This window comes from Leptopilina heterotoma, unplaced genomic scaffold, assembly GCF_015476425.1.
Source record: "Leptopilina heterotoma isolate Lh14 unplaced genomic scaffold, ASM1547642v1 Lhet_256, whole genome shotgun sequence".
In the NCBI taxonomy this organism is placed as follows: Eukaryota; Metazoa; Arthropoda; class Insecta; order Hymenoptera; family Figitidae; genus Leptopilina; species Leptopilina heterotoma.
In genome coordinates, this window is record NW_025110968.1 from 732,500 (window position 1) to 759,743 (window position 27,244).

A 27,244-nucleotide genomic window follows, 5' to 3' on the forward strand; every position below is an offset into this window, starting at 1 on the left:
CGGCGATAAATTTTTAAAACACTCCGCCTTATCATCTGTCAGACCGATATTTTTGAAAAAAAAAATATTTTTTGGCAGTTCAAGAGTAGTATAAATGCCCTACTGTATTTTAATTTTCTTTAAAAAATTTCTATTCTTCAATAAAAATGGTTGAAAATAAGCTTAAGATCATTATAAAGCGTTCATTATTTTAGAAGTTATTCAAATTTTTGTAAAACATTGAAAATGAAGATTTTTTAAAAATATCTAAATAAAATACTGGCCAAATGACTTCTGAAAATGTTAGTTTTTCATTTTAACTCATTTTCCTCTATATATTACTTTGCTTAGTTTTTAATAAGTTTTTTTTATAAAACGCACATGATCTTATAGAAAAAGTACCGAATAATACTTGTCTCTAACAAATTAATCATTATTTTAATCGCCAAAAAGTATCTATCATAAGGAATTTCGTTTATGTAATACATCCAACTGTTTAAAAAAAATTAGTTTCAATGACAGAATTGCAACTTGACACTTCAACTTTTGTTGAGAATGAAATGACCCGTATACATATATTGCATTAAACATAATGGACCTTTGTAAAATTGATTATAAAGTTTGGTCTCATGAAGGAAAATTAATATATTCATAAGATTTCTTTTATTTTTGTGCAAATTTAAAAAAAATATTTATTAACCTACACGACACTTAATAAAGTTTTTTAATTGCGTTTGTACTCATAGTTTAAATACTATTTTATAAAAACTTTCAGCTATGTAGAAGCTCTCAATTGTTTTTAATTTATTCATTAATATTTTCAGATTGCGTGTCATCTCCTGACTTGCTTGAATCACTTGAATTATTTCCTGCTTCGTTGTTTTTCTTAATTAACTTTAACATCTGAATTTCTTTAAGTTTTCCTTTTTTCTTTAATCGTTTATTTCTTCTTTTCATTGTAGCTTCTTCTGCCTTTTTTTTATTTTCCGCCAATTTTTTATGATGTTCTTCATCAAGAAGGTCCTAGAAAAAAATGGTAAACTTAAAAAAGGTATAAATATTTAACTAAAAGTTAATTCATTAAGGTTTTAGTTTGTAAATTCTTTTAAAAATTATGAATGTCAAATCTATTTCTACATAATAATTTAACTCTTTTATAGAATGTTATCAGAAAATAAAAATTTTAGGATCTAAAATATTTATCCTGCCTTTATAATAAATTTTTATTGTTATTGAAACAACTTTTTTAATCCATTTAAATGTAAATTAAAATTTTTAAAGTAAATACAAAATTTGTACAAAGTAATTATCAAAAAGTACCTATTAATGAATGAAAAAAGAAAGAATTGAGGAACTGTATCGAAGAACTCGCTCGACGCGCGAGAAAAAGGGATAATTCCAGTCAGGTAGCAGTGAACGGCCCAGAGGCCCTCACTGCTACCTAACTGGCACACGGAGAGAAATTTCTGCTAATATTCACCGTGCTGCCACCTGAAACTGTGTTCAAAGTGCATTTTGGCAGTTTTTACTGTGCTGCTTCCACAATCTGTAATGCAAAATTATATAGAGAGCACAGTAAAAACTGCCAAAATGCACTTTGAACACAGTTTCAGGTGGCAGCACGGTGAATATTAGCAGAAATTTCTCTCCGTGTGCCAGTTAGGTAGCAGTGAGGGCCTCTGGGCCGTTCACTGCTACCTGACTGGAATTATCCCTTTTTCTCGCGCGTCGAGCGAGTTCTTCGATACTGCTCCTCAATTAATTACATTGCGATTCATTAGATTTTTCAAAAATAGGCCACAACAATAATAAAATGAATATATAGTGGAAATATATGCGTACGTCCGCATGAAAAGGTATACGCATAAGTATACTAGCCAGGTTAGAAAGTGCGGCAACCTCGCAATAATTTTTAAAATATTATATCTTTTAAACGAAACGGTTAATATTGTTAAATATTGTTCTAAATTTTTCAAATATTCATTTATAATATATTAGTTTTTTAAAACAATCTATAGAACATTTTATAAGTTATTAGAAGAAATGTGCCGTTTATATGCACTCTTTAAAGGTTAAATAATAAACATGTTATATGTTAAATAATAAACTTTTAACTGAAATATCTTGTTTTAGAAACGGTCAATTTTTTTTTAATTTGGAAATGCGTAGATTATGTTATTAACTATTCAGATTTTAAATTTCATGGAATTAAGATGAAATTAATAGGTTTAGAATCCCCCCTCCTCTATTATGAAACTTTATTTAGTTATTTGAAGTAAAGAAATGAGAAAAAGAACGTAAAAAAATTTGTTAAGTGACTTTATTTTGGATAACTTGAGAAATATAAAAAATTTAATCTCCAGAAAAACAAAAGTAAAGATTATAGTATAATGATGATATTCCCTTCCGAAATTTTTTATATTAAAAGTAAGTAGGAAATTCGATCCGTGGAAGGTAAAAGTATAGACATATTGGTTTTATGTCATATTTTTATTGATGTCAAATAATTAGAAAGATAGCGATGTTTCGATGACTTGGTTTGTCATCATCATCAGGCTAGGCCTAAATAAATAAACAATAAATTTACACCACAAATAAAGACGGAAAATAAGAGGGAAAAGAAAAAAATATAAAAATTAATTTAAAAGTTATTTACCACATCACGAAAACACGTTACTTATTAAATTCGCACAGTTATAACTGGCACGTCGAGTTTTGAAGAGCGTTTCGTCAAGTCTAAAATCGTTTTACAGAAAGATAGAACTATAGATAAATTGGAGGAGTCAATGAACATGTAAACAGCACGTGGCGATGACAAGGTGACAATATTTTGAAGAAAGAAATCAATCATGAATTTAATTTGCTTATTAAGGGAAAATAAATTTTATTTAGGTATAAAATATCCTCTTTTTTATTAATTGTATGTTTGTTAATTTTTATGTGAAGCATTTCAGAAAAACATCGTTTATTGAAATTTGGTTCACGATCAAGAATTTTTGCATTTTCCCAGTCAAATTCATGATTGAATTCAGATTGATTGTCTATACTTTTACCTTCCACGGATCGAATTTCCTACTTACTTTTAATATAAAAGTAAAGATTGTAATGCGAGTTTCTCTGGTTCTTTTAGGAAATTACTCGAGTGAGTAATTTTAAGTCAATTACACATTAAAGATAAAAAATAAATAGGTTTCAACTTACTCTTTGGCCTTTCTCTTGAATAAATTTTTGGCGTGAGTATTCTTTTCGTCTCAGATGTCTATAAACATGAAACTCCCCGCTTCCAGCTCCAGCACTACTACCCATTACATTGCGAACAAATTCTGGTATTGATGGTGAGTTTTTTGCTTTAGGTTTCTCAGGTATTAAAACTGGCTTTTCCTAAACACAAAGTTAACAAACATTAGAATACACCGGCACACAAAAAAAAATTTGTATGCGAAGAGTACCATATGGGCACTTACACGCCTTACACGCCTCGTAAGGTGGTGAAGTCTGATAAATTTATTTGCATGGGAATTTATTTACTTTTTATATCTTAAACAGGCTTTTCGCATATTTTTACTATTGATTTTAATTCCGTGACTCTAATTACATAAAAATTGAATACATAAAAGAAATTAAAAATGGTGGATACAAAATAGCGGGTTTTTTTAAAAAAAATTGTTCGGATTTTCTTGAAAATCGGGGATTTCGGGGGGTGCTCGGACTAATGCTCGGGGGTTTTCGGGGTCGCTAATTACGAATTTGAAGTTGGTTGTTAAAAATTAAAAATGTCGAACCCAATATGGCGGCCAAAAAGTTAGAAATTAATCAGATTCACTCGAAAATCATTACGGTGAGGTTTTCGGGGACGTTGAAAACGAATATAATGTCGGTTTTTAAAAATTCAAAATGTCAAATTTAAACCAGTTTTAATCTTTGTTTCTTGAATACCTTATCCTCTTTGATTTCATTTGCACCAAGTGAAAATATAAATCCCCTACTGTTTGGATAGAACCGAAAAATCGAAAGGATTGTTATTTTTGTAACACAGAGTTGACCCAGAGTTAAGAAATGTATGCAATGATCAAGATGAAGATAAGAATTTGAATTTCGAAAACCTAGTGGACATAGATGCTAATTGTAAAGACAAAAATGATGATGATGATGATGATGATGATGATGATGATGATTATACCTTTTAGTTGGATTAAATCCGGATTGTTGCAGACAATTTTCGGATTCTTAGCTTACAGATTTCGGATTGTGTCGTACTTCTTTCGGAATAGGATTTTACCACACTTAATTTCAAATTGTTGCGGAATAATACCGGATTTATTGCTTACAGAGTTCGGATTGCTCCGGACATTTTGCGGATTAGGTTTTTTTTAACTATATTAAACTCGGATTGTTGCAGACTGATTCCGTATTCTTTACATATTGATATCGGATAATTCCGTACTTATTTTAGAATAATTCTTCACCGTTCATAAATTTGGATTGTTGCAGACCAATAACGGACTGAATTCGTAGACATTCAGGATTACTCCGGAGTGTTTTCGGACTCAGGTTTTCGTTCGGATTTATATCAGACTAGCGCTGATCATTTTCGGACCTTTTTCGTACAATTTCCGGACTAATCCGTACTAATCGGTCCGTATTTAATCCGGAATTAGTCCGAAATTTTTACGAGGGTTGTCTATACATAATTTGTTACAGCCGGGTGATACAAAAACATTCCCGGAATGCGTTTTAACAAATTTTAATTTTTTAATTAGTTATAAACAATTAAACTTTAAAGCACCTTTTTAGAAAATTTACTATTTCTTCGTTGTTTTTTGATAAAATTTAAAAATATTTGGCAGAAATGTACAAAAATACTGTCTCTATTAACCCCTTCACAGTGTTTGACGTCTATAGAGGCAAAAATAATTCGTGCCCCCAGTGTGTATGACCGCTATAGCGGCATCGAAAAAAAAGATATATAAAAGTTAACAAATCTTGCTAAAAATGTCTACTCGGGGGTTTTCGGGGTCGCTGAATCCAAATCTGTTATTGAAAATTTTAAATTCAAAATGGCGACCAAATTTTTTTTAAGTTTACGAATTTGGCTGAAAATGCTCATTCAGGGGTTTTTGAGGTCTCTAAATCCAAATATTTAGTCAAAAATTTAAAATTCAAAATGGCGGCTCCAAAATGGCGACCAAAAAAATTTAACAGTTTACGGATTTGACTAAAAATGTTTACTTGAGGGTTTTTGGGGTCGCTGAATTCGAATATTTGGTTAAAATTTTTAAATTCAAAATGGCGGCTTCAAAATGGCGACCAAAATTTTTTTCAAGTTTACGAATTTGGTTGAAATTGCTCATTCGGGGGTTTTTGAGTTCTCTAAATCCAAATATTTAATCAAAAATTCAAAATGGCGGCTCAAAAATGGCGACCAAAAAAATTTAAAGTTCTCAAATTAGTTCTTAAAACTTAAAGCAGAGGAATTAATATGTCCGATGTTTTAAAACATTGTGAAATACTCAACATCGATCTATATTAAAAAATTTAATAATAGTAATTAAATTAAATAGTTCGTGACTCCGGATTTGACTAAGAGCGGTGTTTTAAATAGTTCGTGTAAATATATATAAATATAAAAATATAATATATGTAAAATATATTATACATATATAAAAATATAAACCCCAAAAGACTCAAATAACTATTTATAACCACATTCGTAAATTTTTAAATTTTTATTAAATTTGAAAGAAGTTAACAATTTAGTTGACATCTTGAAGTCGCAATTTCGAATTATAAAATTTTAACCAAATATTCTAATTCAGTGTCTCCAAAAACCCCCAAATGCTCATTTTTAGCCAAATCCGAAAACTTTAAAATTTTTTCGGTCGACATTTTGAAGCCGCCATTTTGAATTTAAAAATTTTAACCAGATATTCGAAATCAGCGACCCCAAAAACTCCCTAAGTGAACATTTTTAGTCAAATCAGAAAACTTTTAAATTTTTAAAGCCGCCATTTTAAAGCCGCTATTTTGAATTTTTAAATTTTAACCGAATATTCGAAATCAGTGACCCCAAAAGCCCCAAAGTGAGTATTTTTAGTCAAATACGGAAACTTTTAAATTTTTAAGCCGCCATTTTGAATTTTTTAATTTTGATCAAATATTCGGATTCAGCGACCCCGAAAACATAAAATATAATAATACTAAGTAATTAAAAAAAAAATTTTTTTTGCACATTTGTGGCACGAAAAGCTTATTTTGACTACACTGCTAAGGGGTTAATAACAATAAAAATTTTTTAAATTCATAATTATTTATGCAAAATAAATGGTTAATTAATTAAACAATTAAGGTTTTAAGTGACTTCTGGACTGGTTGCGAAAAAATTCAAAAACTACTGAAATCTATTTTTTCTACTCTTTAATTTCCTTCTTCCTTTTGCAATAATATTTAATTAACGTTCGTATTGTTTGAAAATATATTCATTGATATTTTGTACAAGAGTAAAAATTCCTGAAGTGTAACAGCAAATTTTGAGGTTCATTGTATTTACTTGGTAATACATGAAAATGAAACATAATTATGAAATAATTAAATGCCTAGAAGGATTTTTCAAAAAAGTTAAATTTCACTTAGTTATAAACAATTAAAGTTTTTTACAGTGTTTTATTAAAAAATTAATATCTCGGAACAGAATAAACGAATCGTTATAAAATTTGGTTTGTATACTCAGAAAATGATGTAGTTTCAAATAAAATAATTAAAAAATTAAATTGTTTAATTTTTGTAATTGTTGTTGGAAATTTAATTGTTTACTTATAAAATTAACAATGTTCTTAACGTCGTAGGAAGTTTGTTCAAATTTCACCGTAAAGGATATTTTATAACGATTCCATAACCGTATGAAAATTTAGTGTCTTGCAATTAGGAGCAAAGTTAATAATAATTTTCTTCTGCCAGGCGGCACGTTTGTTTACCGCGCGACACACTGTAGTATGAATCTCCAATTTTCTGTTTAAAGAACTGTAAAACCCAGAGATATTGTCGAAACAATAAAAATAAATTTTTAAGAAACTTAGGGAAGCACTTTTTATAATTTCGATTTTTTATTATTACCTATTATTTTAATGCAAATACACGGGAAAAAAAGTACGTGAAATTTTCATTGACTCGGTACTTGACTTTTGGATACGACACAAAATACTAGAAACAGTCTAGTACTTTTGCATGGAATCACTTTTCGACGTTTATCAACACTTATGAACTAACCTATAACACACACATATCTTCGCGTATAACTTAAATATAAACACACACTTAACACTTGAAAGTACGTATCGAATTTTTCTTATATACCACATGGTGAAATTTTTCACGACTTGTGAGACATGCTATTTCACTGAAAACTAAAACTTACATAACATTCTGTTTTGTGAGAAACACAAAATAAAAAATATTTTTTTGATAGTCAATTCTTGAAGACATATATATGTTAACACTATTTGTTTTTCATAAAATAATAGTATATTCACATCTGAAATTAACACAAATGGAAACAGACGATCAGCTGTCATTTACCTTGGATATTATGGACATTTTTCATAGTTATTTTTCATAATGAACAATTCATTTGTTAACTTTATTTGTTTATATCATAAACAAATAATAAACTATGAAAAATGTCCATAAATATTATTGGTAACATAATTTTAGAACGGTATCAACTCTACACATTTTAATTGTATACAGTGCAACTGTACACCGTCAATTCTATACAGTTCAACTCTATACATACGAATTTTGAAAAAGTTTAATTTTAACTCTACACAGTTTAATTAAATACGCGTTAATTGTGCACTGTTCAACTCTATACAAATAAATTTTTAATAATTAATAACGTTTAACTCTATACAGTGCAATTGTATACAGATTAATTTGATAAATTTTAACCCTGTAAAAAAAGAAGTATTGAGTGGAGCGTTTAGGAATTGAGTGAAGCTCTGAGCCAATACGGATTCGAGTAAAAACCGTATTGGGACGTTTGACTCAATCTTTTTTTCATCCGCCGAATACGGTCTTATTTTAGCATTAAAATTAAAATCACATGACCAGAGTACACATTATAAATTGAAAGCACAATTGTCCTGGAATGTAAAAATGCGAATTTCAATAAGAAACAGTGAATATTTGTTAAAAATTGGTAAAAGCAAAGTTTGACAAGCGCGACTGAATTTACCATGTGAATAAATGAAGTGGTAAGTTTAAATGGACGAAAAGATATCTACTGTTACCGACAGAAAGTTCCTAGAGAATTGTAAAACAATGAAATTTCATTGTTTTGTTGAATTCACCACAATTCTCTAGGAACTTTCTGTCGGTAAAAGTAGATTTCTTTTAGTCCATTCCGTCCATTTAAACTTTCCACTTCATTTATTCACATGGTAAATTCAGTCGCGCTTGTCAAACTTTGCTTTTACCAATTTTTAACAAATATTCACTGTTTCTTATTGAAATTGGCATTTTTACATTCCAGGACAATTGTGCTTTCAATTTATAATGTGTACTCTGGTCATGTGATTTTAATTTTAATGCTAAAATAAGACCGTATTCGGCGGATGAAAAAAAGATTGAGTCAAACGTCCCAATACGGTTTTTACTCGAATCCGTATTGGCTCAGAGCTTCACTCAATTCCTAAACGCTCCACTCAATACTTCTTTTTTTACTGGGAAGTTTTTAGACTTGTTTAACTCTATACAGTTTAATTTATTACACGATAATTGTGCACAGATCAACTCTATACAAATAAGTTTTTAAAAATTAATAATGTTTAACTCTATACAGTGCAATTGAGGGGACCGCTTCTTAAAGGAGATACGCGTGGATTCTCGCGTTTAAGTTTTGTCCACTTGGTCAATTTTTGAAAATATTACAAATTGCAATTTTTTTTTTTTTTTTATTGTTTATACTCCTGCCCTATTGGCCTTACGCACTTCGACAAAAGTCCCCGAGAAATTCTTTTTGGATTAAGCATAACCATTCTACTTAGAAATTTTCTATATATTAACCTAATTTGCCGCCCAGATTATCTCACGTGCCGGAAAAATACCAAGCCAAAAGGGCGCGAACCAAGGGTACTTATACCCTCGGTCCTTAAACGCCCGCCAAGCGAGGCATCCATCCGACTGAGCTAATCTGTCGGTTACAAATTGCAATTTGAATTACCGAAGTTTGTGGAAAATGGAAAGGCGCATCTTTTTTCTTTAAGAAATAAATTTATATATTGTTTAGTTTATAAAATAATGAGAAAAAACTAAATTTTTGAAAACCAAAAAATTAAAATGTTTTACGTCTCTAATTCGTCCTGGCGTTTTTGATTTTTCATATTTTGTAATCAAACAAAAACGAACTACCAGATTAAGGATTCCTGAAACCAACTAAATTTTTAAAACTTCAAAATCTTAATTAATAAAAAGTTTATTAATTTTTTCGAAATACATTGCAAAAAATGTTTTTTTTCAACTTTCAACGCTTCGTTTATCTAGGAAATTTCAAGGTACAAAAAACTCCCAGTGAGAAAGTTTTTTATTACGATACGGACAAGTTTTCTCTAAAATTTTATTAAAATGATATGGATATTTACAAAGTTATTAATGTTTAAAGCGTATGGTGCGTCAGATTTCTCGCGCCTGGAACGCATTGATTCCAAAGTTGTTTGCATGGAACATATTAAGACTATTTTAGTTTATTCATTTGTTTACTTAAAAGAAATACAATTTTTAGTAAAGTCACTGATAAATTTTTGCAATAGCAATTTAGTTAAAAACGATTAATCATTATTACAAAGTAACCAATAATAATTAGCCAAAATCGGCTGGAATAATAGTTAAAATTTACTGACATACAAATAATTAGTACACAGTTATTTTGACATAAATTTAATGTTAATTTAACTAATAAATGTTTATTAAGAATAGTAAAAATATTATTATTTTAATTTTTGACTGGTTTTTTAATATCAAAGTAATTGTTTTTAAATAATATTTAACTATGGATTATGACGATTCATCTAACTTTATATAACAGTAGCATCAGTTTATTTATTCTAACATGTATTGTACGTAAAGACATATGAAATTATTTTAAAAAAAATATTGCAGAATAAGGCTATTCAAGTTCGGTGGGGGAAAATTCAAGATGGATGCTAACTGGTGCACCAACATTGTATAGAAAGTGTATGGGACAGAGTCTAATTTTTTAAATATCTCGCTTAAACGAAATTTTTAACCATAAGTTTATTAGGATTTTATGTTTCATTTTTAAAGAACTATTTTTTGCAATAATAATATCAATAAAAAAATAAAATCGATTTTTATTATTGCAAAAAGTAGTTCTTTAAAAATGAAACATAAAATCCTAATAAACTTATGGTTAAAAATTTGGTTTAAGCGAGATATTTAAAAAATTAGACTCTATCCCATACACTTTCTATACAATGTTGGTGCACCAGTTAGCATCCATCTTGAATTTTCCCCCACCCAACTTGAATAGCCTTATTATTCGCAAAATAAATTGTACAATAATTCCATATTGTATTTAATACTTGAAGTTAAAACATATTTTATTTTATTTATATCTGTATTTTGGCAAACATTTTCATACAATAGATTTTTTTTGTTATCATGTGCACTTTTCAAGGAAGTAACCCTTTTTTATATGCTATTTTTCTCAAAGTTGTCATTTGTTTTCACTCTACGGAAAAATATGGTGTCCAGATGAGTCGCGGTTGCCGCGACCGTTGACTGCAAAAAAAAGGTTCGGTAAAACCCAATACAATTTTCCCAGGATTTCGAGATTTTTTTATCACAATTAAGGAAATCGATATCTTTCTGCAAACGGACAGGAGTTTTTTAATAATTATTTTAAAAACATTAAATGTAGTAAACGAGATCATTTTGACGAAGAGTGGAAACATTGAACTAAATGAAACAAGAAACTTAAAAATAAGAAATATTATTTTAGTTGACTTTTGTACATATATAACAAAATAAAATATTTATGTTAAAAATAAATTTCAATAAATTTTATTATATATATTGCCAAACACATTTTTAACGCGTTGCAAACGAACAATTTGGGACTCAATGCGTTCCAGGCGCGAGAAATCTGACGTACCATACGCTTTAAACATTAATAACTTTGTAAATATCCATATCATTTTAATAAAATTTTAGAGAAAACTTGTCCGTATCGCAATAAAAAACTTTCTCACTGGAAGTTTTTCGTACCTTGAAAATTCCTAGATAAACGAAGCGTTGAAAGTTGAAAAAAAAATATTTTTTGCAATGCCTTTCAAAAAAATTAATAAACCTTTTATTAATTAAGATTTTGAAGTTTTAAAAATATAGTTGGTTTCAGGAAACCTTAATCTGTGAGTTTGTTTTTGTTTGATTACAAAATATGAAAAATCAAAAACACCAGCACGAGTTAAAGACGTAAAACATTTAAATTTTTCGGTTTTCAAAAATTTAGTTTTTTCTCATTATTTTATAAACTAAACAAGATATAAATTTATTTCTGGAAGAAAAAAGATGCACATTTTCATTGTGTATAAATTTATGTCATTGAATTTGAAAATTGAAAATGTTTTAAAATCACACTATTGGTCAATACTTATACGTGAGAATCCACGCGTATCCCCTTTTAGAAGCCGTCCCCTCAATTGTATACAGACAATTTTGATAAATTTTAAGTATTTAGATTAGTTTAACTGTATACAGTTCAACTCTATACAAACGAATTTTGAAAAAGTTTAATTTTAACTACTACACAGTTTAATTAAATACGCGTTAATTGTGCACAGTTCAACTCTATACAAATAAGTTTTTAAAAATTAATTACGTTTAACTCTATACAGTGCAATTGTATACTAAAAACTTCAATTGTTTATAACAACAATTGAATTTTTTCCTCAGATACGAAAATTATTATACGACAAACAATTTGTTCTAAAAGTGAAACCTAAAGAAAAAGCTGTCTGGTTAAGCTTCAAACAAGTTTGTCTAGAATTCCTGCACCGAAAAAATGTAAATCTGAATTTAAGAATACCATCTTGGCTCCTATTTAAGAATACAGTGGAACCTCGATTATCCGAACCGAAAATCATTTTATCCGAACTTCTATTATCCGAACTTTTTTTTGGCCTCCCGAATCTTTCAAAGGAAAATAACGAAATTTATGCCAGAAAAATCTTTAAAAATTCTAAATCTATGTTTTATTAATATATGTGACGCGACACGAGAAAAGGGACCTATCGCCGCAAAAGAGAATTTTACAGGGAGAGCGTTTAAAGCGACGCCATGCGCAGAAAACCCGTGTATTTACGCGTACATGCTTAACTTTCGAGCTTTATATTATTAACACTATTTAAGTTTTTCAACTTTTGATTTTTTCACGTGAAAGAGCAAAGAATAATCTATCGAATAGCACCATAATCTCAAAATCGATTTTTTTAACGATAGGTCCCTTTTCTCGTGTCGCGTCACATATTATTATGAATTAATATATATTTACGAATATATACTTATGTATATTTTAAAAATGGATTAAATGAAATATATATAATTCAACTGTCGATTTTTTTACTTTAATTACAGTGGAACCTCGATTATCCGAACTAACCTAGGCAAGGACGGGTTCGGATAATCGAAAGTTCGGATAATAGAGATTTTAATTTTTTAAATATAATTAAAGTAAAAAATCGACAGTTGAATTATATATATTTCATTTAATCCACTTTTTTAAATATACATAAGTATATATACGTAAATATATATTAATTCATAATAATATATTAATAAAACATAGAGAGTTCGGATAACAGAGGTTCTGATAATCGAGGTCCCACTGTATATAAACAAAATTAAAATCTCTATTATCCGAACTTTCGATTATCCGAACCCGGCCTTGCCTAGGTTAGTTCGGATAATCGAGGTTCCACTGTATTGTATACTTAAATTAAGTATATACAATTTTTAAAATAAGAATATATTCTTAATATTAGAAAAATAATTTTAAGAGGAATATACTCTTAAAATATATTTCTGATATTGAGTATATATACTTATTTTAAAAATAGTATATATTTAATTCAAGTATACAATATTCTTAAATAGGAGCCAAGATGGTATTCTTAAATTCAGATTTACGTTTTTTCGGTGTGGGAAACAAAAAAAGCGACAAATATAGAGAAATTGTGGCAAAAATGGTGGACAATTAAAAACGATTAGGTTGCTTAATGAGTTATAAGGTCCACTTTTTAGATTCCCATATTGATGAGTTCCCCGAAAATCTTGGTGATTTCAGCGAGGAACAAGGCGAGAGATTTCACCAAGATATAAAGGACATGGAAAAACGCTACCAAGGAAAATGGAATAAAAACATGTTAGCAGACTACTGTTGGACGCTAAAAAGAGACATACTAGAGGCCAAAAATTCAAAGAGGAAAAAAAGGGCTCCTCTCCGGAGATCATTTGAAACCAAGAGGGTAAGGTACTCAAGACATAGAAATAATCTATGTCTGTTTCGATAAGTGGATGACGTAACATTACTTGCAACTAAATTATCTCGTTTCATCATAGCTGGTAAATATTCAGCTCCATCTTTTGACAGTCCTAGATTTCTTATTACATCATTCAATTTTTCCTGTGACCAAACTTTAGGTGTTTTGGCTTTTGTTGCAAATGGATCATCATCATTTAAAACCGACATTATATTCGTTTTCAACGACCCCGAAAACCTCAGAGTAATGATTGTCGAGTGAATCTGATTAATATTATATTGGGTCCATATTGGGTCCGCCATTTTTAATTTTTAACAACCAACTTCAAATTCGTAATTAGCGACCCCGAAAACCCCCGAGCATCGATTTTCAAGAAAATCCGAACAATTTTTTTTAAAAAACCCGCTATTTTGTATCCACCATTTTTAATTTCTTTTATGTATTCAATTTTTATGTAATTAGAGTCACGGAATTAAAATCAATAGTAAAAATATGCGAAAAGCCTGTTTAAGATATAAAAAGTAAATAAATTCCCATGCAAATAAATTTATCAGACTTTACCATTTTACGAGGCGTGTAAAAAAATACCGGCACCAAACTTTTGGTCCGACTACTTTTTTCTCTTTAGATACACCCTAAGGAAGAGAATCCACCATATGGGACTCTTCGCACTCGAAATTTTTTCTTTTTGTGTGCCTTTGACATTCTAATATAAACACGTTGTAACGATGGCATATAAGATTTAATATTGGAATGAAACTTTTAATATTATATGCATAAAGTATATTTGCATATAATATGAGTAAAAATTCGCCAAGTGTTATCGATAAAAATTTTCTATAGAAAAAAATATATAGCTATAGCTCCGAATTTTGTGCAATTATTACATTACAGTGAGTTCTCGCGAGTTGATATCCATTCTATTATATTAAGTTGCAGAACGACCGACCGACTCACCGTGTTTTATATGTCTAACAATATTTAAGAATACTTCAAGTACACATGTCTAAAAAACACATACGAGTATGGCGGACGAAATTTAAGGATTCAATAAATCTTACAAAAAAGTACTCGGGGTTTTTAGAGTCAATGTTTGTTTCTTGTGAGTTTTACTATTACCATAAGATATTTGAAGTGAATTCTGCGTTAGACATTTGTCCCCCAAAAAGGAGAACCGTTCTCCCCTCGAAAGTAAGCAGCGTGCTTAACCTCAAGTTGAACGGCTGTTTCGCATTTACTTTTTTTTTCTCTCCGTGAAGAAAAAAAAATTTTTTTTAATAAATGCGGAATGCGGATATTTCTCGCCTATCATTGATTTTTCAATGATAGAATTTTTTGCAGAATGCTATTTCCTAATAGCTGCTGCATTCTAAAATAATTATAATTTATAAATAATTTATTATTTATATAAATTATTACAAATAAATAATTAAATAAATATATTAAACAAAATAATTATAAACATTAATTTATTATTATTATTCAATTAAAAAAATTTATTCAAAAAAAAAAAATTTCTCTTGGTTGCCAATATTTGGCCAATATTGGACCAATATTAACAACCGATACTTGGCGAACCCGTTACATCCCAAGCACCAGCCCATATTGGTCAATTCGCAAAAGTGTCAGTTCGGAAAAATGATAATTCGTAAAAAAAATTTCGGAAAAATATCAATTCGCGAAAGTTCCTTTTCGAAGAAATTTTAATTCATAAGTGAAATTTCACTTATTTTATGTGTATATGCACTTATTTTTTACGAGGAAGAGTTTTGAAACATGAATAAGTGCTTATGCACTTATTCAGATTTAAAGAGCATATATCTGACACGTAAATTTGAAATATAATGTTTTTGTAAGTGATAACCAAAACAATAAATTGTTTGAATTGTATGTAAGCTAAGATAACACAGTGTGACAAAATAAAAAAAGTTGCTTGCACTTTTATAGAGACCTAGTAGTAGTTGTAGGTCTAGTAAAACTATGAACAATGATGTGTGAAAAATTTCCCAAACACCCCCAAAATTTAATTTTAGGGGCAAAAAACCGTTTTTTGTGTATTCATGTAAAGAATTACTCGTAACTATCAAAAACAAGTTTAACATGCATGCCGTTTTAGTTAACAAATAAAATTTAGTGAATACAAAATTTAAAGTGCCCTGACGTAACTTCCACAACAAAATTGAAATATTTGTAAATTTAGCGAAAAAATTTTAAAATCTTAAAATTCACGTATCTCCCTCAATTTGTATTAAATTTTTTTTCAATAATGCTGATTTTACGTAGAATTAAGTATACTTTCAAGAAATTATTATGAAAAAAATCTGTAAATTCGAATACTATTCTAAAAACCTCGTTAAAGTTGAAAAAATGGAATGAAAATCGATAAATCGCAAATATTTTCAACCGCGGTTTTGGCAACTTTTATTTTCATTAAACGAGAATTACACGGTTAAAAAGGTGTGATTTTCCCCTTTCAAACAAAAGAACAATTTTGAAAATCGGTGTCATCTGGACTAACCAAAAAATCCTATTAGTAAGAAAAGAATAGACTTCATCCTTTTCTTACTAATGGAATTTTCTAGTTAGTCAACATGCCACCAGGAGTCATGCCGGATCTAGGTAAATTATCTTAAATGTAAGTAAACGCAGGTATCAAAACTAAGTCAATCCTTAAAGGAAGTGCCTTTAAGTGAGAATTCACCTCGCAATGTCTATAGTTCTCAGAATTTAATTTACCTATTATAAAGTGTCTAAATTTACGCATTCAGAATAAAATAATTTTAAACAAACTTTTTAAACTTAAATGAATTCATATTTATATTTGAATAAAATATTTAAATCATATCTCAAGTTCCAACACGTGCTCATTTATCGCCATAGTCGCCATAGTTATTCAAGTTTCCGTATCGCGTCTGACGCCATTGTTTTATTCACGTTAACTCAAATTATGGACACTTTTTAATTCTTATTTTTCTATTTTGTGTTGTTCTGACAGTTGGCCAAGTCTAGTCATTTAAGAAGAAGATGAAGCCTTAACATTTTCAAAGAAAAAATAAGAAACTTAAGGCGCTTAATTTATGTACCACTGGTGCTGTTCTTGATGGAGATAAAAATTTAGTTATAATCCTTTATTTTATTAGTTTTAATTTGGTGTTGGGATGTGTTTCTTTTGCCGTTTGGTTTGGTTTTGTTTGGTTCTTGGTTTTCACTATTTAGCAGTTTAGTTTATAGTTTCTGTGAAGTTGTTGTCTAGTTTACGATAAGAAACTGTCATGTTCTCTGACAGTTCGGAAAACAATGGTTTTTCGTCTGGGCTGAATCTAATCTGTGTCTCTGACAGTTGATAAAAAGGGTTTATCAACTGGGCTGTAATGTTTTGAAAATCTGACAACTGAATAAAATATTCAGTTGTACTGAAATATAATGCCTGAAAATCAGGCAAAATCATCGCATCAAGTAAATTATTTAATTCAAAAATTTAATGCAAATAGGGTAAACCAGACAGTAGTCGGACACTTAAGAAAATCTTTTTAATGAATACTGTTTAAAAATTACAATTACAGTCAACTCTCGATAAGACAAAGCGCGATAACTCAAATTTTTCGGTAAGTCAAAGTAATTCTTGGGCCCCACAGTGGTCTGAGAGCCGATTCTAGCTGGCCAAATGTCAGAAAATCGAAGTATTCAAATATTTTTTGTTGTTGTCATTTTATGATTTATGATATCTATTTTGTTTGATTAAGATAATTCATCCATTAAAAATTGTTTTTATTGCTGTATCGCAGGTTTAACCTTGTCAGTTTCGAGTATAGTTGATTTTGACGTAAAACTCACACCTTGAATTATTTGCGGCAAGTTACCTTATAAATGTTATTATTTAAATAATGTTCAAATGAATTTTGCAGTTGGTTTTACTGGCTGTTAGGTTTTGTAATACATATCCCTCTATTTTTAATTCTGATATTAAAAAAGCACCAATGAAGGTAAGTATTTACAGTATTTGTATATTACAAAATTTAAGATACTATAACTCAAGCCTGCCGACCTCTGCCGAGATATTATTTATTGAGCGACACACAGCATCCATATTGGATCCACCATTTTGAATAATTAAAAACTGACTTTATATTTGTAATCAGCGACCCCGAAAACCCCTATATACAATGTTTTAATAGAATCCACTACATTTTTAACATCCATGTCCGCCATATTGGATCCGCCATTTTGAATTTTTAAAAACTGACCTCAGATTCGTAATCAGCAACGTAAAAAACCTCCGAGTAACTAATTTCAAGTAAATTCATCCAAGAAATTTTGAGAAAAAAGTTTTGTCCACCTAGATTCGAGTTTCAGACCACTGTGGGCCCCGTTCATTCCTTATAAGCATTATTAACATTTGATAACTCAAACTTTTCGATGACTCAAAGTTTTTTTGGTCTCCCTTCGAGTTTGTCTTATCGAGAGTTGACTGTATTTCTTTCATGTGTATACACGGAGAGAAATTTATGGTAGTGGGTAACATAATGATGGTTAGGGTGACCATCTTTAATGCTACCTATACAGACAGCTATCTAGATTGAAGTATTTACTATCAGAAGATTATTGAAATCTGATTGTACAGGTAACAATATTTGATGTTAAAAATGGTTGGTTGGGGTTATACCATCAGAGATTATTGCCAATCGCCAGAAGAGGGCAGAAGTATGCAGAGCAAGCACAATGGCCGAGCTGTCATATTCTTTGCATTACATTACTTATCAATTTTTCATTTTACAATAACGTTTACGCATGGATTTAAACAATCTTTTCGGTTATTATAATTTAGAAGACGCTTATTCAGTGTATGTAAGCAGATTTTGTAAAAAGTGCCTGTGTTCAGAGAAAACTTTGATGGAAAATGTTTGTTTACCTATTTCAGGTCTTTCAAACCAGTCACTGACGTTCTCCTATTTGGCGATAATCGGAAGTCTCATTTAACCTACAAATTTCAGAGACTTCTTTTTCAAATTTCCAACACTTTTAAAAAAATTTATTGTAAAATGAGAATAACTTGTGCAAGCATTAACCTGTCATTTTAAAAGAAAATTCAATCGTTTAAAATTTTGAGGTTATAAACATATATATGGGTGACTTCAAATAAAAGGGAATTCTGCCTCCGTGGAATGTTGGAATCACAATTTTCAATTAAGGGGTTGTCAATATTATTTTCGGGTTATTTATATATTTAAAATTACGGAAATAATATTCACTGAGCATAACATGACAACAACTTTGTAAAAAAAATGATTTTCTGGCAGAAAACCGTCAATTTTCTGCCTATTTTTACCTTGACAAATTAACCTTTATTGAGAATCTATAATCTTGAATATTACAAAATAATTATTCATCATATTTTAAAGATATGAGCAGACAATAATTTCACAGATTTTTTATGTGTATGCAAGTAGAACAGTAGAAAAGTACAGAAGCAGACAGAAATTGACTCTAAAACTTCAGATTCTGCTTTCAAAATTCTGCTAGAGTATTAAAATCCACACTTTTCTAATCAAAACTACATGATAACTCTTCAATAACCTCCCACTAGACGTAACAAAACAAACTTTTCCTTTTTTCCAGTAAAATTTTTCATCACGAGGGCAAAAATCATCAACTGAACCGAGGGACAGTAATGACATTTGGATATGAACTATGTTAAATTAAAGCAAACGAGTATTATAGAATTTATTTTATTGTAATTAACATTAATTTAAAATAAAAAATAACAAATCAGACATAAACAATTAAGAAATATTTTGCTTTCAGAAAAGAAATTTAAATTTGACGCATGTTTTTGAGAACTTTATCGTAATTTTTAAGAAAGAACAAATTGTTCTTTTTCAACTTTGTCGGTTTTGATACTGCACAAATAATGTCGTCTTCAAATATTGACGTATAATTGTTGATAGATATCCACATACACACATAAATTCGAACACATGCGTATAGATATCACATTCAAATTATAACAGTAAACCGAAGGGAGCCAATTTTTTTTTATTTTCGAGATTATAAATCAATATTTTAGAAAATTTAACTCTGAAACCAATACGTGAGATTAAAAAATTGTAAAGAGACTTCAAAGGTAAGCATATTTTTTCCAAGATGAAATTTAAAAAGCGAGGGACATCTGTTCGGGATTTTTATTTGCGTACAAAAATTAAAAAATTTTGTCAAAATGCTTCGAATTATCAGACTAGAGGGTAGACAAAGCCATCAGAATTTTTTTTCAAGTTTCAGTGAACATGTGAGAACAGTATGAACGTTTGAAACTTACAGAAGTAGCCCAGGGACAGGGACAGTAATGACATTTCTGCCTATTTTTGCCTGTTTCTAATGGGTTATCTCGTTTTCTATTTTGTCAATTGGTATCAAACTTGGAGAATAAATTTATTACATCACTAACTACCGCGAAAAAGCTTCATATTGGCAAAAACAAGCCTACAAGTCAATTTTTGAAGTGGGGGACAGCAATATTCCCTTTTAAATGAAGTCACCCATATAAATTTTATAGTCTTTGATTAACTATAACAAAAATATTAAATTTGAAAGAAGTTAACAATTTTCCCGAATCAATCTACACAAATAAATTAAATATCTTAAATAAATCTCGATAAGCTCATGGGCTTCAATGTATCGACAGCACAGCTGCCCTAATACAGAAACCTGCTTAATTTGAAAAATATTTTCGAAATTAATTAATAATTTCAAAATTATCAAAGAACTCAGAAAAAACAGTAGCATGGTGCGATACGAGCCCACGACCTTTCTATTGCCCAGGGCCGCCAAGCTGTAATGTAAGTAACCAATATACTGTAAAGTTCGTCGCCCCTGGGATGGAGGCGCTTCTGTCGCCACTCACACATAAGAAATATGTGTAAAGATAGAGCGGGGCTTATGTAGTAGTGTGTAAACAAAATTTTTAACCTTTATTATAATCGTTTGTTAAGTAAAAAATATTTAAAATACATCATTTGAACACGTTTTATTGAACAAATTTAATGTGAATAGAAGGGTGAAAATGACTTTGTTCTATTCTATCAGTATTGCTTAAGTAAATATTTTAATTTTTTGCAAACATATACCGGCATTATAACTGTCAGTTTACATTTTCATTTTCCTTAGTCTTTGTATTTCTATCATTTAATAATAATATTAGTAATAAATATAACAAATTTAATATATAACAGTGATTGATTAACAAAATTTTAACAGAATAACATAAATTATCTTTTAATAATTAAGAGATTGCTTACTGTCAAAATGCCAGCATAAAAAAATTGAAATATTTTCCTAAGGAATACTTACATAGACTAACAAAAATTGTTCTCATTTTTCCCTTCATATAGTATTTTCTTTTTAATTTTTTTCAGTGAAACGTTTTCAAATGATGTATATTTAATATTTTTTACTAAACAAACGATTATAATAAAGGTTAAAAATTTTGTTTACACACTACTACATAAGCCCCGCTCTATCGTTACACATATTTCTTATGTGTGAGTGGCGACAGAAGCGCCTCCATCCCAGGGGCGACGAACTATACAGTATATTGGTTACTTACATTACAGCTTGGCGGCCCTGGCTATAAAGCTTAATTCAGTAGTATTTTTGGAGCCTCTGATAAATTTTTGACGTCAAAATAATGCAATTTAGAATTATTTGTTTATCCAATTAATAAAAAATTTTTCAATTGCAAAAATTTCGAAAATATTAAAAATGGAGATTTTTATGATAAAATTGATACTGCAGGAATTCAAGAATATACCTGTGATACGATACTTGCATTATGCTACTGGGAAAAACTTAGATAGTAAAAAGTTTAGTTATTTTAGTTCTAGATTTAACTTTTAGGGATGTTTTGAGCATTGTAAAGGGTGTATTCCACGTCAGTTCAACACAAAAAATTTTATTAGGTTTTGGGATTCGGTTGAAATTGGGTAGATTATATCGTCTGGTGGTAATAAATAAAATCCCCAAGCGATTTTAAAAAATTTCAAAAACTGGCGGACATATTGGATTTTTAATTTTTTTGTACTTTTTTTTGAAAAATATATATCTCTGCTTCTTCTTAACGGATTTTAGTTTATGACCTCTTAAATTGTTCGTATTGAAATATGCTTTTATTTAAAAAATTAAAATTAAAAAAATTATTTAAATTTTTTGTTTAAAAAATTAATTTAATTTTTTGAAAAGCCATAGAAAAAATATGCTACCTTCAATTTTTATCATTTTTTTACCATTTGTAGCCATAAATGTGTTGAACTTGTCCTGAATTTTTCATCGTGGGACAGCCAGTAGTTTTTGAGAAAAAAAATAAAACGTAAATCCTCGCATAACGCTGTAGCGCTCAGTTTTAATGCCGCACGATTGTAAATGGAATTTTAATGAAAGTACGAGTTTTTATTAACCCTAGAACTAAAATATGATTTTTTTATAGTCTAACGAAAAACTGGGGAGGTTTGGTACCCCAGATTTGAAACAATTGTAAAAGGTTACCTTTTTTGTAATTTTTTTAATTTGTCAACAATGTGGCTAATTTGAAAAAATTAAACGGATTTTAAAAGGTAAATAGAGACAATTTTATTTTGATTAAGGCAACTTGAAAATTTAAATATTATTTACAATATATACAAATGTTAAATGATTTTAAAATAGAATAAAAATCATTTATTACAAAGGAGGTTTCTATTTTTTACGGGGGAGTTTCCGAGGTCTTACAGTTTTTCTTTATTTACCTTTTAAAATCCGTTTAATTTTTTTAAATTAGCCACATTGTTGACAAATTAAAAAAATTACAAAAAAGGTAACCTTTTACAATTGAGGCTCCGGATCTTAAAAGGGCACACGCGCGAACACACGGCAAATAAGTTGGCCCCTGGAGATAAAATTTTGAAGTTGTTCAAAATGAATTTTAAATTATTGTTTCTTGTACAGAATTTTAAGGCGAAACTTTTTTTCTAATAAAAATTTTTTATATAATTTCTCGTTTTCACGTAAATTGAAAAAAACGTGATTTTTTAAGTTAAGAAATTTTAATGAATTTTTGACTTCAACTCGTGACTACTTCGTTAAATATTAATATTTTTCCACGAAATTTACACAGAATATTCTTCAAACTATTCCAAGAGTGAAACAATATTTGGAAATTTAAAAAAAAATTGTATGTCAAAGTAAATAATTATTTAAATAATTTTGTCGGAAAAATGATTCTCCTATTTTCAATTGAAAAAGTTGAGTGATGAATTTTCGTTTTCGGAAAACTTTCAGCGACAAAAATGTTCATTAATATGTTAGGAAGTTTTTTGGAAAATATCTCGCCATTTGATAATAAATTAAAGTTAATAGAGCAATTTTAACATTGTCGCGCTCTGCTGTAAACGTAAACAATGTCTAACTATATGCATTGGTCTTGTAATGGCGGCCATGCTACACGTGCGCCGCCACGCCGCAATTTTACAGCAGAGCGCGACGATGTTAAAATTGCTCTATTGTCTTTAATTTATTATCAAATGGCAAGATATTTTCCAAAAAACTTCCTAACATATTAATGAACATTTTTGTCGCTGAAAGTTTTCCGAAAACGAAAATTCGTCACTCAACTTTTTCAATTGAAAATAGGAGAATCATTTTTCCGACAAAATTATTTAAATAATTATTTACCTTGACATACAATTTTTTTTTAAATTTCCAAATATTGTTTCACTCTTGGAATAGTTTGAAGAATATTCTGTGTAAATTTCGTGGAAAAATATTAATATTTAACGAAGTAGTCACGAGTTGAAGTCAAAAATTCATTAAAATTTCTTAACTTAAAAAATCACGTTTTTTTCAATTTACGTGAAAACGAGAAATTATATAACAAATTTTTATTAGAAAAAAAGTTTCGCCTTAAAATTCTGTACAAGAAACAATAATTTAAAATTCATTTTGAACAACTTCAAAATTTTATCTCCAGGGGCCAACTTATTTGCCGTGTGTTCGCGCGTGTGCCCTTTTAAGATCCGGAGCCTCAATTGTTTCAAATCTGGGGTACCAAACCTCCCCAGTTTTTCGTTAGTCTATAAAAAAATCATATTTTAGTTCTAGGGTTAATAAAAACTCGTACTTTCATTAAAATTCCATTTACAATCGTGCGGCATTAAAACTGAGCGCTACAGCGCTATGCGAGGATTTACGTTTTATTTTTTTTCTCAAAAACTACTGGCTGTCCCACGATGAAAATTTCAGGACAAGTTCAACACATTTATGGCTACAAATGGTAAAAAAATGATAAAAATTGAAGGTAGCATATTTTTTCTATGGCTTTTCAAAAAATTAAATTAATTTTTTAAACAAAAAATTTAAATAATTTTTTAAACAAAAAATTTAAATAATTTTTTTAATTTTAATTTTTTAAATAAAAGCATATTTCAATACGAAAAATTTAAGAGGTCATAAACTAAAATCCGTTAAGAAGAAGCAGAGATATATATTTTTCAAAAAAAAGTACAAAAAAATTAAAAATCCAATATGTCCGCCAGTTTTTGAAATTTTTTAAAATCGCTTGGGGATTTTATTTATTACCACCAGAGGATATAATCTACCCAATTTCAACCGAATCCCAAAACCTAATAAAATTTTTTGTGTTGAACTGACGTGGAATACACCAAAGGCAAAAGTTAAACAGGGTGTCTATTATTATTTTTGTTTCACAAACTATCCGGTTTTTCCCAGCTTTGTCCAAATTTTTCCAGGTGTATTTTTTCTCATCAAATATAAATTTTCTTGATAAGTATTAATAATAAATAAAACTACAAGTGGCTACAAAAATTCACTTATTTTATGAAAATACTCTTCGACGGGTTTTTGTTTTTACTAATACTTTTAACAGGGGTTCTACCAACTGGAAAAAACGGGAAATATGCAGGAATTTAATTTAATCGGGGAAAACTGTGAATTCAGCATGCAATGTAGGTATTATTTTAGATTTTAGCAATTATGGTACAATTAATTCGAATTTGACTTTACTACAACTCCAAGAACTGGTGGAAATTTTGGGTTAACTTATAATACAATAATTAAATTTCTACAAATAATTGACAAACCATGTTCTCTGCATTTTAATTAATTAAAAATAAATTATTTGATGATAAAAAGTCAATCACTGATTTAAAATGGTAATATTTTTTTCTAATGAAATAGTTAATGGTAGCTAATTATTATTTTTTCCGGTCAAATTAAATTCCCCGCTATTTTCCATTTTTCGAGACTGGTAGACACACTATTGAATGTATTTGCAGAAACTAAAACCCGTCGAAGACGGGTACGACAGCTAGTCATTTATATTTTAGTATTAATATTTATCAACTAAATAGTTTCTTATTAATATAAATTGAAATTTCGGCGCTACTTGCTTCGATTTACAACGCTCAACTCGTGGGCAGAGTGCATACTTTAATACGTCACAAACCAGATTCTCACATAGAGCAGAGTATTAAGAATTCTATCGTGGACTCACAAATTGCTTATGCTCGGAACCTGAACTGTTTTGAAGCAAGTTAACAGCTATTCCTTTTCGGAGTAAGAGCATTCTCAGAGCAACATACCCGAATGTGATATGAGAGACCTTTGGGACTGTAGCGGAACAACGTATGTGACAGCAGCTCCACTATATTTTTGGTGCGCTGCGGTACAATTTTGGGCGCGTGACAGTCCAAAATGTTGGTGAGCAGCTCACCGAAGTAGTGGGGATGCCGTCTTTGGTTTGCAGCCGAACAACTTTTGGAGTGTCACGCGCCCAAAATTGTACAGCAGCAACCCAAAAGTATAGTCCTGTAGCGTTCCACCAAAATGGTCAGTAGCAGCCTATCAAAAGTCTGCTGCTCACCCAATGGTTTCTCAGTGTAAATAAATCTTATAATTTTAACATAAATTAAATTTCCGACTGTAGGGTAGTGGCACCAGTGATATCGTTTACTTTTAATTGCCATTCTCGAATTTCGTTTTAAATATATGCATTGAATAGCAAAATCCCTATATAAAATTTGAAGCCTAGGATACAAATTTTATAAATATAACATAATATTAAAGATTTTAATTAAAATATTGAAAAATGTCTATTTTACCAATGCGACGCCTCCCGTTCATAAAATGCTAACATAAATGTCAGAGCAAGATCATTTTAATTGAAAATCAAGTGCAATATAAAGTTAAAAAAAAATTGTGCAAGATAATTCTATCTCAATATTCCGTTCAAGACAATTCTAATTCAAATTTGCGTGCAATATAATAACACGTGAAGTTGCGGACAATATTATTCTATCAAAAATATTAATGCAAGACAATTCTAACTTCTGACACAACTTAAGGGGATCCCACATATCGACAATGCAGATCAAAAATGGTTAATGAAGGGATTTCAATTTCCAAAAAAATTTTAGGTAATTTATGGATGGCCTCTAACGATACATAAAGTTTTAAACGCGTTTTTCTCAGAATAACCTTTTCTGAAATGGAGGACACTTCATCTCTGAATCTATTGAATTCATTTTATTAAATGTTAGGTCGTTTAATTTTTTAGCTTGTCCTGTATGCGAATTCACCAAAAAATAGTCAAAAATTTAAAAAAAAAACATTTTTGTAGACTAGAAAAATAATGACGAACATGGTATATTTTGAAACAAAATATTGAAACATATGCTATTTTTTTATTTTAATCGATTTTTCAGTAAAGGTGGTGGATTTATATGCAAGACACTTTCCTTTTTTAAAAAAACAGTTTGAATTTTTTGCTTCGGATTTGTCAATTTTGAGATGAACTGTCCGTCATTAGACAATTAACTTTTTGAAAGTTCGAATTTGATTCTATCTGTAGATTATGATATTAAATAAAAATTAAAAACAAACAATTATTTTTATTCTCTAAATATGTACTAAGATAGACAAAAAGTTTTTTTAAGTATTTATAATAAAAGCGTTAAGAAAAAAATCTTAAAAATTTGGTCTTATAAGGGCCTTCTAAAGTGTAGTAGTAGCTTAAGGGGACATTCCAGTTCAAAATGTCAAAAAAATCGATTTTTTTGGTTTTTATTTTCTGATTGCTTATAGTGTCAAGAATACTCTCCTAAAATATTATTGCAAAATTTGAAGTAAAACAAAAGTTATACATCCTTATTCTTCGCCATGTCAAAGATGTTTTTGTATGCGGATAAGCAATCGAATGATTTAAATGTTTTCTCATTTGCATTTTTTAAAAAAGACAAACAAAAATGTATTTGGTGTTGCTGATCACAAATTACATATCAAATTTTCAAAATTCAAAATGGCTGATCCAATATGGCGGAAAAGAAAATTTTTTTATTTTAATTTTTTTTTCGTTTAATTTATTTTTCTGTCTACCATATTGCATCCGCCATTTTTAATTCTGAAAAAATGATGTCATATTCGTAATCAGCGACCCCAAAAACCCCCCGTAACGATTTTCAAGCAAAGCCAATGATTTTGAAAAAAAATGTCCGCCATATTGAAATTTTGAAAATCTGATTCCATATTCGTAATTAGCGACCTCAAAAACCCCTGAGTAACGATTTTCAAGCAAATCCGATGATTTTTTTTTAAATTTCGAAACTTATGAACAAAAACTTTAAATGCGTTTTTCTCAAAATGTCTTTTTTTGATCTGGTAAGAGTGATATC

At 29.4% G+C, this 27,244-nt stretch overlaps 1 protein-coding gene across 1 annotated transcript in view; it reads right to left on the reverse strand.

Annotated features, from left to right (window-relative positions):
- Positions 1-653: 653 nt before the first annotated feature.
- LOC122503296 (PRKR-interacting protein 1 homolog) overlaps positions 654-27,244 on the reverse strand; it is a 32,435-nt gene continuing 5,844 nt past the window's right edge. Inside the window, exons 2-3 of the mRNA XM_043613777.1 lie at positions 3,181-3,360; positions 654-1,002 (exon numbers count right to left, since the gene is read on the reverse strand). Of these exons, the coding sequence (XP_043469712.1) occupies positions 784-1,002; positions 3,181-3,360 (399 nt within the window). The 3' untranslated portion in view covers positions 654-783. The remainder of the gene's footprint in view (positions 1,003-3,180; positions 3,361-27,244) is intronic.